Source organism: Dicentrarchus labrax, unplaced genomic scaffold (assembly GCF_905237075.1).
Source record: "Dicentrarchus labrax unplaced genomic scaffold, dlabrax2021, whole genome shotgun sequence".
Lineage (NCBI taxonomy): Eukaryota > Metazoa > Chordata > Actinopteri > Moronidae > Dicentrarchus > Dicentrarchus labrax.
The window spans coordinates 2,285,855-2,302,165 of NW_026136724.1; the positions used below are offsets into that span (position 1 = coordinate 2,285,855).

At 39.9% G+C, this 16,311-nt stretch overlaps 1 protein-coding gene across 2 annotated transcripts in view; it reads left to right on the forward strand.

Annotated features, from left to right (window-relative positions):
- large1 (LARGE xylosyl- and glucuronyltransferase 1) overlaps nucleotides 1-16,311 on the forward strand; it is a 157,707-nt gene that overhangs the window by 50,762 nt on the left and 90,634 nt on the right. For both annotated transcript variants that reach the window (XM_051392030.1, XM_051392029.1), the window contains one exon: nucleotides 14,762-15,060. In XM_051392030.1, the coding sequence (XP_051247990.1) occupies nucleotides 14,762-15,060 (299 nt within the window). The remainder of the gene's footprint in view (nucleotides 1-14,761; nucleotides 15,061-16,311) is intronic.

Consider the following 16,311-nt stretch of genomic DNA (forward strand, 5'->3'; position numbering starts at 1 on the left):
CGATTATCAAAATTGTAGCCAATTAATTTTCTGTGAATCATCTAATTTAATTTTTACTGCTGTAATGAAGTTGTTAACTACAGCCTACTTTATACGACTAACATCAAGTCTTTGCACTTTGGGGATCATTAAGAATTATTTTCTGCTTACTTGAGCATATGATCATTTTATAAACTGAAAAATAAACATTGAAACAAAAAAAAAAAATCCTAGGCTTTATAGCACAGTGGCAGTACATTTGTGTATAAAGTCAACTTAAACCACGAGTCAATGAAAAAAACTGGAATTATATCACCAATACTTAAAATACTGCACAGATTTAAGTTCACTAAAACAACTTCAGTTATTACTTCACCTATTCATTTTTGAGTTGAGTTTAATTCGTTGGATTAAGTGACTCCATATTGTTTTGAAGGATTAAGTTATCTTTACAGGTTTTACAGTGAGCCTACTGCTAATTCCCAAGTAGATTTGCATGGATTATACTCAGTATAAACAAATGCGTTTCTATAACGTTACAGTTGGTCTTAGGACAGAATTGTTATATTATACTGCTGCTCTTTTCCACCACACCTGCTTGTTAAGTGATGCTGCTGCTGGTATTGGTGTTCTCCCTCTGTTAGGGTCTGCTTTGGTTGGCCGCAGTTTGGATCAGGCCTAATTATCCTCAGGTCAGGTCTGGCAACTCTCCGGTCCTCTTTAGATCAGGTCTGTCTATTTTTTAAACTAATCTATGCATGTCAGATTCAGCTAGGTTTTCCGTGGATCCTTTTGGGATCAGGTCCAAACTGTGGAGCTCTTGACTCACAAAAGTACATCAAGCATTGTGGATTGCACACAGGTATAATGAGGACTGAGCGTTTTTGACCATCCATTACCCATTAGCTTTATTGCTTATCCTTTAGAGGGTCATGGGGGGGCTGCAGCCGATGCCAGCTGACAGTGGGCGAGAGGCGTGGTACAACCTGGACAGCTTGCCAGTTAATCACTGGGCTGACAGAGAGATAATGATTCACGCTCACATTCACACCTATGGGCAATTTAGAGTCACCAATTAACCTGCATGTCTTTGGACTGTGGGAGGAAGCCGAATTACCGGGAGGAAACCTACGCAGGCACAGGGAGAACATGCAAACTCCACACAAGTTAATCATGGTCAGAGAGAACTTTTCAGAGACTTGACTCACTTCCTGTTGTGTTTTTAGTCACCAATTTCTGCATTCATGGCATATGGGAGTTACCATAATTACCAAATTCAGACTTGTAAATATTGTCTAATTGTCGCAATTATGTTTGTGAAACTCTGACTTAATATGGAACACTAACGTATCTCACAAAGGCACACAAATTTGGATGTCTGTTTTTAACTTTGCCAGGATTGCTTTTTAGATTTAACATAATTTTCATTTAAGCAGTTCCTTTTGTTTTTTAGAAGTTCTTTTTGTTTGTAATGTTGAAATATCCTTTGTTGGTCTCTAGCGCTGGGTATCAAAATTCAGTATGCCTCTAAAAATGAGTAACTAGGTTAGGAAGAAGCCATTTTAAGGGTGGGTCCTTTATTAGTACTGAGAAAGCTGAGCTGAGTGTGAGTTAAAGGTCATGGGTATTCTAGCTATTAGTGTAGAATCACCTGAAAATAAGAATAGTTCTGTTCAATTCAATTTTATTTGTATAGCGCCAATTCATAACAGAAGTTATCTCAGGACACTTTTCAAATAGAGCAGGTCTAGACCGAACTCTTTAACATTAATTACAGAGACCCAACAGTACCACCATGAGCAAGCACTTGGCACAAGGGCAAGAAACACTGCCTGTTAAAAGGCGAAACCTAGGACAGATCCTTCGGCTCTAGGTGGGTGGTCGTCTGTCTCGACCAGTTGGGGGATGAGAAAGCACAAGAACTCCGGGGAAGAAGTGAAGTTAGTAACATGCATTAATGGGACATGAATGAGTGCATAAAGAGAGAGGAAGGGAGGAGCTCAGTGCACCATGGGAAATCCCCCGATAGTCTAGGCCTATAGCAGCATAACTAAGGGATGGTTCAGGACCACCTGATCCAGCCCTAACTATAAGCAATCAAGAGGAATGTCTTAAGCCTACTCTTGAATGTGGTGAGGTGTCTGCCTCCCGAACCACAACTGGAAGCTGGTTCCACAGGAGAGGAGCTTGGTAACTGAAGGCTCTGGCTCCTGTTCTACTTTTAGAGACTATAGGAACCACAAGTAGCCCAGCATTCAGAGAACGTAGTGTTCTAGAGGGGTAATAGGGTACTATGAGCTCTTAAGATATGAAGGGGCCTGACCATGAAGAGCTTTATAGGTGAGGAGGAGGATTTTAAATTCAATTCTACATTTTACAGGGAGCCAATGCAGAGAAGCTAGTACAGGAGAGATGTGATCTCTTTTTCTAGTTCCTGTCAGTACTCGTGCTGCAGCGTTCTGAATTAATTGGAGCGTTTTAATGGACTTATTGGGGCAACCTGATAATAAAGAGTTGCAGTAATCCAGCCTTGAAGTAACAAATGCATGGATTAGTTTTTCTGGATCTGTCTGTGATAGGATGTGTCTAATTTTTCTAATATTACGTAAATGAAAGAAGGAAGTCCTAGAGGTCTGCTTTATGTGGGAGTTAAATGACAAATCCTGATCAAAGATAACTCCAAGATTCCTGACAGTGGTGCTAGAGGCCAAGTTAATGCCATCTAGAGTGACTATATCTTTAGACAGTGAGTCTCTAAGGTTTTTGGGGCCAAGAACAAGAATTTCGTTTTTTTCTGAGTTTAACATTTAAAATTTAAAATTGCAGGTCATCCAGGATTTTATGTCCGTAAGACATGTTTGTAATTTAGATAATTGATTAATTTCATTGGGTTTGATTGACTGTTTTAGTTACCTTATAAACAACCGGTTATCTACAGACTCTATAAATAACATGGTGGAGTCCATGTTATCTATGGAGTCCGCTATGTTGAACCGCCATGTTTCTACAGTGGCCCAGAAGGACAAACCAAACACTGTAGTTTCTCCCTTGTGCTTGGAAGGGGAGGGTGAAGCGAGTGAGTTGCAATCTGCAACCTCAAATGCTAAATGTCACTTAATCCTACACACTGTACCAAAACAGAAAAATTATGGATTTTATGTATACATATGAAGCCAACATGGAATAAAAATACATCTTTCAGGTAAATCAAATTTTTTAAATAACTCCTAAAAATAAAATACAAGAGGCTTTATTTGTCCTGCCCACAAGCTTTACACTTTGTACCAACAAAGCTACCACAATGTGAGACCACAGAACAGTATTTGTTGTTATGGCTGAAAATTTTAAAAGTATACCGTAAAACTTTCAATAAAAGCAGGGTCCCTAATAGACGCAGGCCTCATTTAAAAGCCTGGTGTGGCTACATGTTTTGACAAATAAACGCAGGTCTCCAATAGAGGCCTGGTCTGGATTTTATAGAAATGATCTCGATGTATAAAACCTCTTAAAACCCACCGGGTTTCAATTTCCTACACACATAAAAAAGGTTTAAACTTCTCTCAATATGTACATGCTGCACATCATTAGATCAGCTATAGATTCTCCACAATTCAGTTGTTCACTATATTTTACGAAAAAACTATCAACAACAAAGTATAACGTTGATTCATTCTGACTAACCAGTAACACGGTAAACAAGAGAGAAGGAAAAAAACCTCTGAAGCGTCATCATGTTAGTTGTCAAATTTGCTGAACAAAATCTCAAGAGAAGCAGCAGTTAGAGTTTAGTTTAGTTTTGTGCTAAAGGAATTAAATGCCTATCCCAAATAGACGCCTGTCCCAAATAAAAGCAGCGGGAGTTCAGTGATTTAAGCAATAAACGCCCCTCTAGTACTAGAGCTGCAATAATTAGTTGATTAATTGATTACTTGTCATCTATTAAATTAATTGCCAACTATTTTGATAATTGATTAATCATTTTGAGTCATTTTTTAATAAACATTTTTGTCCAAATTCTGATTTCAGCTTCTCAGATGTGATTATTTTTCTAACAGTTAACTGAATATCTTTGGGTTGTGCACAAAGCAAAACACTTGAGGACATCACCTTGGGCTTTGGGGAAAAAGTACACAGTAAAGGGAAATGGGGGTGTGAATTCTGAAGGAAATGTGGTGTTTATAGCCATGTAGGAATCTCAACCCTTGTCAGTCCCTCCAGGAATTTTTAATGAATTATACCAAAAAAATGCATACATTTTGCAATTGTTATTTTCGCAATTCTGTTGCGAAAAATGCCTAAAACATATAGTAGCATGTATGACACATGAACATCCCCCCATCCCTTCCCTCTCTCTCTCTCTCTCTCTCTCTCTCACACTCACACTCACACACACACACACACACACACACACACACTTACTGTAAATGTCACACACCAACATGATTATGACAGAAATGGACTCCTACAGTACTAAGACCACAGGCCAGTCATTTTCAACAATGAACATTGTGTGCAATGTTTCAGACACACAAACTCTCAGTTCAATTTACAATTGCGTTTTTCTCTTACTATGCATTTTGCTTAGTGGGACTTCTGGCATTCCTTGCCTTGAACAGTCCTCTTCAAATCTGGCTTGTATTCCGTTGTTGCCACTCGAAGCAATTCTTTCACGTGTGTCAGTCAGAACAGATCGATGCTTTGATTTCACATGTTTCAGGGTAGAAAACAGAGACTCGCAGACGTATGTTGACCCAAACATTGACAGTATCTTGAGCGCGGCCCGTTTGACATTGGGGTATTTTTCCATTGGCACACTTTTCCAGAACTCAATGGTCCCTTCCCTTAAAGCAGGTTTCAGTTCGTCCTCCTCACAAAGATCGATCATCTCCAACTCAGCCGCAGCCTCATCTGTGACTAGCGGGGATTTCAAACAGTCCGTCTCCGCATTAAAAGGGTCGATGAGGAACGTGATCTGTGGCCTTTTCAGTTGTAGATCACGGAACCGGGTCGCAAAGCTTTCGTGCAGGTTTTCAACCAGTGTTGGGTATCTGGCTGTTTGCTTATTCAGGGCGGCGCTGGTGACTTGAAACCGATTAATATCAGGTGTTAGCGGGTTTACATAGGTTTTTTTTGGGCAGTGTGAAATGGGCTATACACAACACAAAATTCGATATGAACGTAAGAGCCGCATGAAACCAGGCAAAGAGCCGCATGCGGCTCGGGAGCCGCGGGTTGGCCAGGCCTGATCTACAGGTACTGCAGCCATTTTCACTTTTGGCTTGGGTCTTTTGTCCAGACTTTGTCCAGTTAGATTGAGGTCAGATGTTGGACGTGCTGTTTTGGTTGGTTTAGGATCATTGTCCTACTGCATTATTCAAACACCAAAGCTGAAAGTCCTAACCCTAACCTCATTTTAAATCCAATGCGATGAGGTAGATCTAGACTTTACTGTATGATTTATCAAGAACAAAAGATATTGGCTGTTCTTTCTAGAGAAATTGAGATGGAGAAGATACGCTTGCAGCTTGGATTTACATAATCTGAGGAGAAAAAAGTAGTCTAGACTGAATATGCTTACTCAGGAGGTGGCCAGCCAAACTGACTGAAAGCTCCAACTCATAATTTATTTACATTCCTCTCATGAATATGCAGTGGGTTGATGCCTAAAGCAAAACAAAACATTGCTTTTTTCCCTAGTAATTGGGACATTTGCTTTTCTGGAAACTTTGTTATGTCACTGTGGAAAAGCTACCAGTAAATTGTAATGCAAATTTACACCAGAGTGTTGCCCCAGATCACAGCAGGGGAGAGTTCAGAAGAACCATCAGAAAGTGTCTCGGAAAACTGGATAATACTAATACTGGTATACATGACATGCGCACCAATCCTATGCCACCGAGCTCATCAGTTCCTTTTATCACTGCCAGCATGTTATTCCGTCAGCTGCACATTACGTCAAAATTGTTATGTCAAACTTATGTTACAGCACTACTGGAAATTTGCAACAAGGAGTCATAGCAGAGAGAAAGAAACGGCCCAAAGTGTGGCTCCATTTCACCAGGAAACTACTATAATTATTAGAGTCTGAACACATTGTAGGAAAAGAATAGAGTTGTATTAGTAGTTAAACAGTTGTGTTGATGTTGAAACCTGTGTAGTCGTATTTCTTTCCACACAGAAACCTGATCAGGAATCAATAAGGGAATCAACTAAGAATTGGACCGATATCAATTAAATTAGCTCATTTTTCGAGGCATGTTGAATTTCGATTCCCAGCCCTAGAGACCAACAAAGGATATTTCAAAATTACAAACACAAAGAACTTGTAAAAAGCAAAAGTAGAAGAAAAAAAAGTAAACCTAACCGCTCTTTATACAGCACCACTTGACGGTGGCTGTGGCTCAGAGGCAGAGCGGGTCATCCACTAATCGGAAGGTTGTTGGCTCCTCCTGCCACATGTCGAAGTATCCTTGAGCAAGATACTGAACCCCGAATTGCTCCAGATGCTGTGCATCGGTGTGTGAATGTGTATGAATGAATACGTTTCTGTTCGATGCTTTGCCATCACTGAGTAAATGAGTATGAAAGGGTGAATGTGGCACGTAGTGTAAAAACGCTTTGAGTGGTCGGAAGACTAGAAAGGCGCTATACAAGTACAGGTCCCTTTACTTCCTAAGGGCTTTCTGTAAGCCTAGTGCATCTCATACAGACACTTCAACACTTTAAAAAAATGTTGGCAGGTGATTGGACGAACCATCTGTCTATCATGAGCAAACTTTGACCAATCAGATCAATAAACCATGTAACGTTGTCAAACTTGTCGGTAGATGAAGGAAAATGTCTTTTCCATGGAAAAAAGCCTTCAGTCCCACTCTTTGCTCTTCTGTTAATGAAGAAATACTCTACTACTTATCTACACTAACCTCTATGGGAGCCGTAACCTAGCCCCCACCCCCATCGCTGCCTGTACTTCATCAAAGATGGTCCACTGTAGTTTGGCCACAAATGCATAGATTGAAGCCTGCCAAGACGGATTCCTGCATAAGGTTAGTGAATACTTGTGTCACCAGAAACAGTAGCTCATTCTTCGTAAGTCATTAGAGGTTACTACTACACAAGATATGTTCAGCAGTGTCCTAATGTATTACACACCAGATATTTCTGCCTGTGAAGCCTTTTAAATTAAATAAACTTAAAATGAAAGAATCCACCAAGTAAAATTTGGCTGTTTGTATACATGATGCATTGACCAACATCCAACAACATTCAAGGTCACTGACCCAGACAGTTCATCAGCTTTTATTACTATGCTGTTGTGAGTCCCTGCATGATATCATCCGGATCATACAATCACTGTCAATGTGAATATTAAGCAGCTGACACAATCCATCTGTACTAACACACACACATCCTGTTGGGTACACACACGCCCTGCCGTGCATCAGTAAGCCTGCCATAAGCCTTATCAAACCTCACATGGGGTTGGTAGGTTGGTATAGCAAGGTACTTGAGCCTTGTCGATAAAACCATACTTGGGCAATAAACTTTATTAATGGGTAATTTAGTTATTGATTTCTGCAATTTAGTCTGACCAGTCAGGGGACATGAGCAGTCAGACAGATTGAAAACAAACCTCCAGATTTGTCAAACTTTATAAGCGAAATTATAGGTAAATGTTAAAATGGTTACCCAAACTATCTGAAAACCCATTTCCTGCTTCAACACATTTGTGACTCTCTATGTTACCTCATGATTTGGTGACATAGTGTTCCCTACATAAACCTTGGGGGGAAATCCAAACATTATTTACCTGTTCTCCAGCAGTAGAAGATTTTTTTTTGTGATCTCAGAGATGTCTCCTACTGGCCCAGAGGGATAAAATGTTTGCCCAGGGTCAAAACCAATGTATAAATCCCATATTTCTAGACTGTGTCGGCCACTGCCCTGGCCTGGCTGACTTAACATTGGTTTTAGCCTAGACTACCACTGTATTTCTGGGCAGATAGTATGCACTTAAGGTGATCAGCCTGTTCTGACTCCCAAGTCGTCTGATACGGCAGCTTGGTCAGTGGCCCTATGCTTACGCTGAACCAAACTGCAACGGTTTAAACAAAAAAATGTGACATGTTTCTCAGCAAGCTTTATTTTGAAAGTATAACTAGATGTTCATTGTTGCTTATTTGTCCGCAGAGCCCTGCACATGCAAAACTGCCACTGGCATCCTAGTTTGAATTAAAGGTCCACTGACCAAGCTGCAATTTTTGGTGAGTTGGGATTGAGAGATGATCATATAAATACCTTGTAAGATACAACCATCACATCCTGTTACAGAGACTTAAGATCTAATTGGGATTAAAGGAACTGCATTAAGCTAGTTTATGTCCTATTTAACAGATCGATCGCAATTTGTACATATTAACAATGAACTAACGTCAAAGTTAGTCAGGCCAATTCTGTTCACCTTATATATGCTTCCTTTGGCAACATTATTAGGAATCACTCCATTAACTTTAATTGTTATGCAGATGATACCCAGTTATGTCTATTCATCAAATGGTAAATGGACTTGTACTTGTATAGTCTTGTCTTCCGACCACTCAAAGCACTTTTACACTACATGCCACATTCGCCCTTTCACACACATTTACTCAGCGATGGCAAAGCCCATCGAACAGAAACTAACACATTCATACACATTCACACACTGATTCACAGCATCGGGAGCAATTTGGGGTTCAGTATCCTGCTCAAGGATACTTCGACATGTTGTAGGAGGATGCGGGGATCAAACCAACGCGACGACCTGCTCTGCCTCTGCGGCACAGCCGCCATCAAGCGAAATGAAACTAATCAATTAATGTTGCTTAATTACAAGCATGCCTTAAGTTTCCTTTTTTGGAGTTAATATTTTTTCAAGTTAAAATGTGCCTTTCGAAGTAGATTTCTGACCCACTTGCTCTATTATGCAAGTGAAACAAACATTAAATTGAACCCTATATTATTGTCAAATTGGCAAATCTTCACTGCATGAAAAAATTTGAAAAGCATAGCTTCATTTTCATATGCTAATTAAATTCTGTTCATTTTCTATATCCTTTTTGTCCCAAATAATGTTTTATTATTTCAATGGTAATCTCCTTTTGCTCCAATTGCATAGGGTTATAACATGTTAGGGTTAATAGGGAATAGTATTTCATCCGCCTTATCCAAGCGCTTAGACAAAATGGCGGCTGGCTGTTGTTCATGTGCGGAGGGGTTTCAAGCTGTCTGCCAGGTGAACAGATGCCATCACATGATGGATGTGCTGCCACCGCCCAGTGGATATCTGCCTAAGAGCAGGAGGGAAAGGATGGAGCTTTACAGCTGATGACAATTAAATCTGACATACATGAATGCACTAGAGGTATAGCATCTAAACAGTCATGAATCACTCAGCAAGTGCTACAAGTGTCTGTGTTAGCTGGATAAGAGGTCAGCTGATCAGAAGAGCATAGGGACATGAGTAACTAAGTACATTTAAACAAGTGCTCATGTACACATTTAGAGTACTGGTCCAGTACCTGTACAGCTGCTGCGTCTAGATATGCTGTGTCATGTTTTTAAGGTTAAGGAGACAATTCCATATCATGTAGTTAAAAGACAAAGACACACAGCCTGATTTTGAAACTGTGTATTTTAATTAAGTTCAAAATATCAACAGTGAGTTGGGAGGAAATTTGGGGATTTGGGAGTATATTGGGGAGCAGTAACAACAGCAGTGTAAAAACGATTGAGTAGAGTTGGAATCACTTGTACTCTAATGACTCACGTGGTAAATTCTGTATAATGTTCATTTCCACAGCACTAATTCTGTCATACCCACGCTGTTTTTATTTACTGGTTATTTTCATATTTCTTCTCCTTTTCTTTTTTTTTTTTGGACCAATGTTAAGGTATTTTCAATAAGACCAAAACTAAGAAAAGCATACCAGGAACTGGAAGGATTTTAATATAAAACACCTGTAGGGGAATTGGAATTAATTGATAAAAGAGAAGATTTTTTCTGATGCAGCGAGTGGTGAGGAATGATGCTGATGGAATTGTGTTGTGCTGTGGAAATGTAAATTATGCTGAATTTGCAGAGACAACAGGTAAATATGGAGGAAGTGTTTGCATGAACAGCAAAAGCTGCATTAGCAGATTGAAAAACAGGTAGGCCTATGACTGCAAAATTGTTAAATACTCCCATGAAACAGGGACAATTAGACCTCTGCCAAGGCCAGTAGTTTAGGCTTATGATATGCAAATTGCTGAGTTCGCGCAGGTAAAAAAATACTGATTGATTCTGGATTCTGGATTCTGCATATTTCTTACATGTTGCTACAATGTTTCTACAGTGAGGTTTGAGTTGGCTGTTATTTTGTTTTATTTTTAGCCATGGCGGCTATTCACCTTAATGACTATGGCAAATTCAGTTAATTTTGCCATAGAAAAGGAAAAAACAATATGTGTATCTGCACCGTGGTTTCAGATCCATTACAAAATTGACTGTGTTTCATGAAAGTTTCACGAAAATTGAGCCAGTTGTTTTTCCGTAGTCCTGCTAGCAGATAAACAGACAAGCCCACAAATAGGACCAAAAACATAACCTCCACGGTGGTGGGTCAATTGACAACAATTGTCAACTGTCTGATTTGCTTGGTCATTGAGATAAATAAAGGCCTCCTATTTGAGAATTTACAGGAATTTAATGTTTGTATTCTTGTCTTCAAGGAAGTGGTATAGTATGTCGCAAGTGACAGTAAAATTGTTGATGTGAACTGCTGATTGAGGAGCTTTAAGTGCAGGTTACTGTCAGTATTACTCATTGAATGATTTGGATCCTAAACTTCTGACATAAAAGCACATGTAGTGCACAAAAATTAACATTTTCGTACATCAAATTTTACACACTTATTGAATAAAAAATGTACACTTGTAAGCTGAGCATGCATTATTAACCTGGTCAGTGTTATAAACAAATAACCTTCTGGTGGCTTCCTCTTAGATGTGAATGAAGTGCATTGTACTCAGCTAATGCATTGTTATTTTAACCCCACCACTGGGAACATTAGATTCATGTGTTTCACTGAGGTTTTTGTTTGTGTGTAGATGATGAGCTTCATGACAAGTACCTAAAAGCCAAATGAATTGGCTTGACCTCATAAAAGACCAGGTGCATCTGCCGCCCTGAAAATTCCATATGCAATCTCTGAGCTGCACAAACAAACTGTCATTGAGTCCAGTTCAGTGGGATTAGGCCCAGCAAATCCACTCAGCAAATTAATTACAGCTTGGACGAAATGGAGTCCAGAAGGTGCTTTGGTTCCATGGGGGAGGGCTTAGCATGGTTGAAAGGACCTATGTAGCCTATATACTGACTGTCTTCATATCTTATGGCCACAGGGTACAATAAAACTGAAGGAAAACAAAAATGTGGCAATTCATTTTACACACTTGGTTAGAGAACAAATCAAGCCAAGACCATTAGGAAGTTTTGTAACATTACTTCAGTTATTTCCAGGCAGTATTTAGAGTTCCTTACACCTAAAAAAAAAAAAAAAAAAAAAAAAACCTGAGACGATGACAACCTTTACATGTGCTAGAGTTTATTGCCATTTTCTCTGTATGTTGGTTCAGTACAGGGATGTTTATTTGACAACCTGTGTCAAAAAGGGACCAAGACTCTCCCAGTTGGGTTAAAGCAATTGTTTGTTGACTGGGATGACAGATGGTATCATACTGGAAAGCCATCTATTTCCAAACACCGGTCAATAGATGTAATTTGAGCTGTAATGCCTCTGGTTCCCTGCCATACTGTATTATGTGGAGTTGTCCATGACTGTCTGTTTCCCCCAGATAGATTCTGATTGGAGAACCTATTGTATTCTTGAATGATCTTCAACCAAGGCCTCCCCCCTCTTGGGAGAGTGATAGAGAGAGAGAGAGAGTCCACTCAGTCATCAGAGCTTTACCCGTTGGGACAAACATCCAACAGAATCTCTACATGCAGGATTCTGCAGACACATTTTACACGTACACAGAAACACACCAACAAATGCATGTAGAGCAGAATTAGGCAGATACCCACTGATAATTAACATTCAGAAGAGAACGCTCAACTTTTTTAACCACCTGAAATCCAGCCCCAGAGACACCCTCCACTCCAAAGCCCTCCAAACCCAAGAGCTGAGCCCAGAAAAGAGTCCCCTATGTCAGTTGGTACTGAGGCTAACTGCCCCCTCTCAGACACACTCTGACCAGCCTCACAACAACACGGCTCTACAAACAGTAATCAGAGTAAAGCAAATTATAGCACAATGTAAAGAAAGCTATCGGGAGGGAGAGAGAGAGAGAGAGAGAGAGAGAGAGAGAGAGAGAGAGAGAGAGAGAGAGAGAGAGAGAGAGAGAGAGAGAGAGAGAGAGAGAGAGAGAGAGAGAGAGGGAGAGGGAGAGAGAGAGAGAGAGAGAGAGAGAGAGAGAGAGAGAGAGAGAGAGAGAGAGAGAGAGAGAGAGAACTTGGATTAGATATACAGATCGTGGGCTGCCCTGCTGTTAGTACTGACAGTATTGATTGAAAGATATCTGTGTACTCTGCGTCTTGAGATGCATCAACACTTTGAATGTAACCCCCCCCATAGACCTTTGTGGTATCCCAAGGGAGATTGTTTTGAGACCATCAGTGCAGATGTGTTCTGTCAGACAAATAAACATGAAACCAGTTCTGAACAAAACTAAAGAAAGTGTAGTTTAGGTAAAATGCAGTGCTCAACTTCATAAAAATAAATTATCCCATGCCTTGGTCTAACACTTGGAGGGTACAGTTATAGTCTGGATAAGCATCATGGGTATTAGTGTTGTCACGATACCAAAATTATTGTTTCGATACCAATACCAAGTCAAGAATTGCGATTTCGATACTTTTTCGATACTTTTCCTGAAAAGGGAGAAACACTCTCAAATATCATTGCTGTGCTTTATTTTAAAACCGGGACAATCATATAGCACACTAATGAATGAACATATGAACAGCAGATATAGTTATATTTATATATTTATTTATATTTGAACAAAATATGAAATATCAAAATATAAAAAATAAATTAGAGCAATGAACATTCAATATTCAAGGTAAAAAAATAATAAATTTAGCATCATTATCTCAGTTATCATAAGAAACATAAGAGAAAACATAACTTTGAAAAAAAGCAAATAAAATTTAGCAGCAATATCTCAGATATTGTAACTTATTCTGTCAGTTGTGCAACCTTTCCTTTCAGAGGAGAAAACTCAGCCATTGAGCCTGTGGCTCCAGACTTCTGTAGCAGAAGAAAATGGAAATATTTAAAATATGATGGTGATAAATTTGTCATAACAGAGGACCTAAATAGTTTGTGTGTGATAGTAACAATAACTTGTGACTAACTTAGCATCTCTATATGCAGTGGTTATAGTGATAACTGCTAACATTTACTTAACCATAACATTACCATAATTAATAATAGGAGGATAATGAGTTAACCTAATGTTATTTAAGCTGTGATATATGGATTAATATAGGCTAATGTTTCCTGTACTTCAACGTCTGATTTCTTTGATGGTTAACTTTATATTTGAGTCCATTATTTCTTACAAGGCGTTTCACAAATACACCTCCTTTGCGTAGATCTGTGCTCTTTAAATGCTGTAATAACCCAATATACGTAAATCACTGACAAACATGCACATACTCTGATTATAATCATATAGCCTATAGATCATTTTAGCTGATGTTTTGTATGCTTTATTTTAGCAGATGCAAATTATTAACATTATCTGTGAAAGTTGCATTTTCAGAGATGTTGAATTAGCCGTAGGCAGGCTATTGGTTAGCCATGAGGATAATGCCCATAGTCAGCCTACTATTTCTCTAGATAGCCTCGTCAAACTACGGTGGTGCAAAATAGTGACTTCTCACAAAATAAACCATAACCTTCTCATTTGACTTATTTAAGGGTATGAACGTGGTCGTGTTATCTTTCACATACTAACCTGTCGGTCTTTAAACTCCTCCTACTACTCGGCGTGCTTGTCAGCCAAGTGTTTCTCCAGGTTGGAGGTGTTGGCTCCCTTTGTTTGCATTGTTTGTAGCACTGATGACAAACAGGTCTCGACTTATCGGTAGCTTTGCCCTCACTGTCAGCAAGGTAGGCAAAGTACTTCCATATTTCACTCCTCGCGTCATCTTTTTCTACCAGTCGTGGACCGGCGGCCATAGTATCACTTGTGCTCGCACATGCAGCCATGTCGTTACAGTGTTTGTCACATGACAGTGTTTGTCACATGACAGCTGCAGACGTCCATAGGGAGGCACTGGAAGCATGCGTTGCATAATTGCCGTTCTATAATTGCATCAATGATTATTCTAAAGGTTATTATTATATTGTATATTATTATTCTTACAGTGTACTTTTTTATCATTTTAAACACAATATAGAAATCATAGAATTATGCGATTGTATACACATTCTTATTTAGGTCTAGTTGTATTATTATAATTTAGGCTTGATTCACAGGAGTTTTTTGTCTGCATTAATGTGTGATTCTCTGTTGATACCATGATCATAATGATATTGTAATATAAAATGTATAAAATGACCCAGTCTTCTGTCCGACTGTCATATCCAGTTCATATTATCTACACATTTTTAACAGCTTCATGAGTTGTCAATATCATGTTTTGGTGTCACGTTAAATCAGTTTCTTCCTGTCCTTACCCCCACAGTGAAGCCCCTCCCCCTGTCTCCATTGGAAGCCCAGTCATCGACGCCGGTTGGCGGAGCCGGTGAGAGGCAGGCCTTAGAGCTGCGGGTCCGGGCAGTGGAGGAAGAGAACCGGGCACTGCGCCGGGAGCTCAGCCGGCCGCCCAGAAGCCCGTCTGCACGCCTTCCAAGCGGCGGTCACCGTGGCAACCAGAACCGAACCCATTCAGAGGAAGGCACCGGCGACAATGAGGGCCAGAAAGCTGCTGCAGTGGGAAACAGCTCAGACTGTGTGCACCAGCCAGCTGTGGATAAGTGTGAGGTGAGACATGTATAATGTGCATCTGTCAGTTTTTAGGAAAAAAAATGCCAGTTTTTTTGAAAATGTTCCATCAGTAACACACCATTCAAAGCCTTTTTTGTTCAGTAATGCAATATGACCGTGAAGATGTTTTCCAGGAACAAGGGCACCATTAGCACATTGTGAGCCTATAGTATAGCCTGGCTTTAGCCTCCCATTAGCCTAATCCTCAGCAGTGATGATGCTGGTTTGCTGTTGGGATATGGCTCAGGAAGGATGGATAGTGTGAGAGCTTTAAGACAGCCATGCTGTGATCCCCACAGCACATCACCTTTTAGCTCAGTGGGAGTTTCTCTGGATAACTGCAAGAGCCTATACTTACAGGTAGTCAGTTGTCTTGGTACAGGTCAGGGTACTGGCTCAGTGCTATGAAAATGGTTTAAGCACTTCCCACAAGTCCTGGAAAACATGGAAATTTAGAGATTTGTTTTTCAGTCTTGGAAATACCTGGGAATTGATATATAGTAATATAATAATAATAATAATAATATGTGTATGAAATATGTTCTCTAAAATGTATTTTATCTCCTTAATCCAACCGCTTAAACCTATTTTTTTTTAACTCAGCTATTGGTAGAATAAGCTGCACTGTATGACACTTCAAAGCAGGTTTATCAGACGCAAAGGGGAACAGAAAACCACTCCCTTTTCCTTTCTGCTCCGATGTCAGTAAACAGCTGTTCACACCACTTGCAGCAAACTTTTGGTATCAAGTCTATTTTGGAAATGCTGTAGATTATCACATGCATACAGTCTATTAATGTTAAACTGTCAGTTCAGTCAGCCAACTCACGTTTGAAATGTTTATTACAGCAGTATAGCATATTTAGATTTTGGTGTCCAGGCTCCGACCTCATCATTCCCCACAGATATGTTTCCATAGAGATATTGGGGAGTGATGCGCAAATACCTTAACCCCTAGCCGGAGCCTACAGGTGGATGCTGATGTGGTGGTGGGGCTTACAGCGCAGCAGGCAGCAATAGCTTACAGAGCAGCAGCAGCAATATGGATGCAGGGCAACAGCGGCATTGACAGAGCAGAGGGAGAGCTGGGATATTGTGCAGTTTAAATAGACCGCCAGATTGGAAGGGAGCGCTTGGTTAGTGATTATGGAATAAGGCATGTCGTGTGTAATCAGCGCAGCTTGAGTTGACTGACTGAACTAGCTCGCAGGCTTCGCTCCATTTGTGAGCAAGTGCTATCCTGTTTTG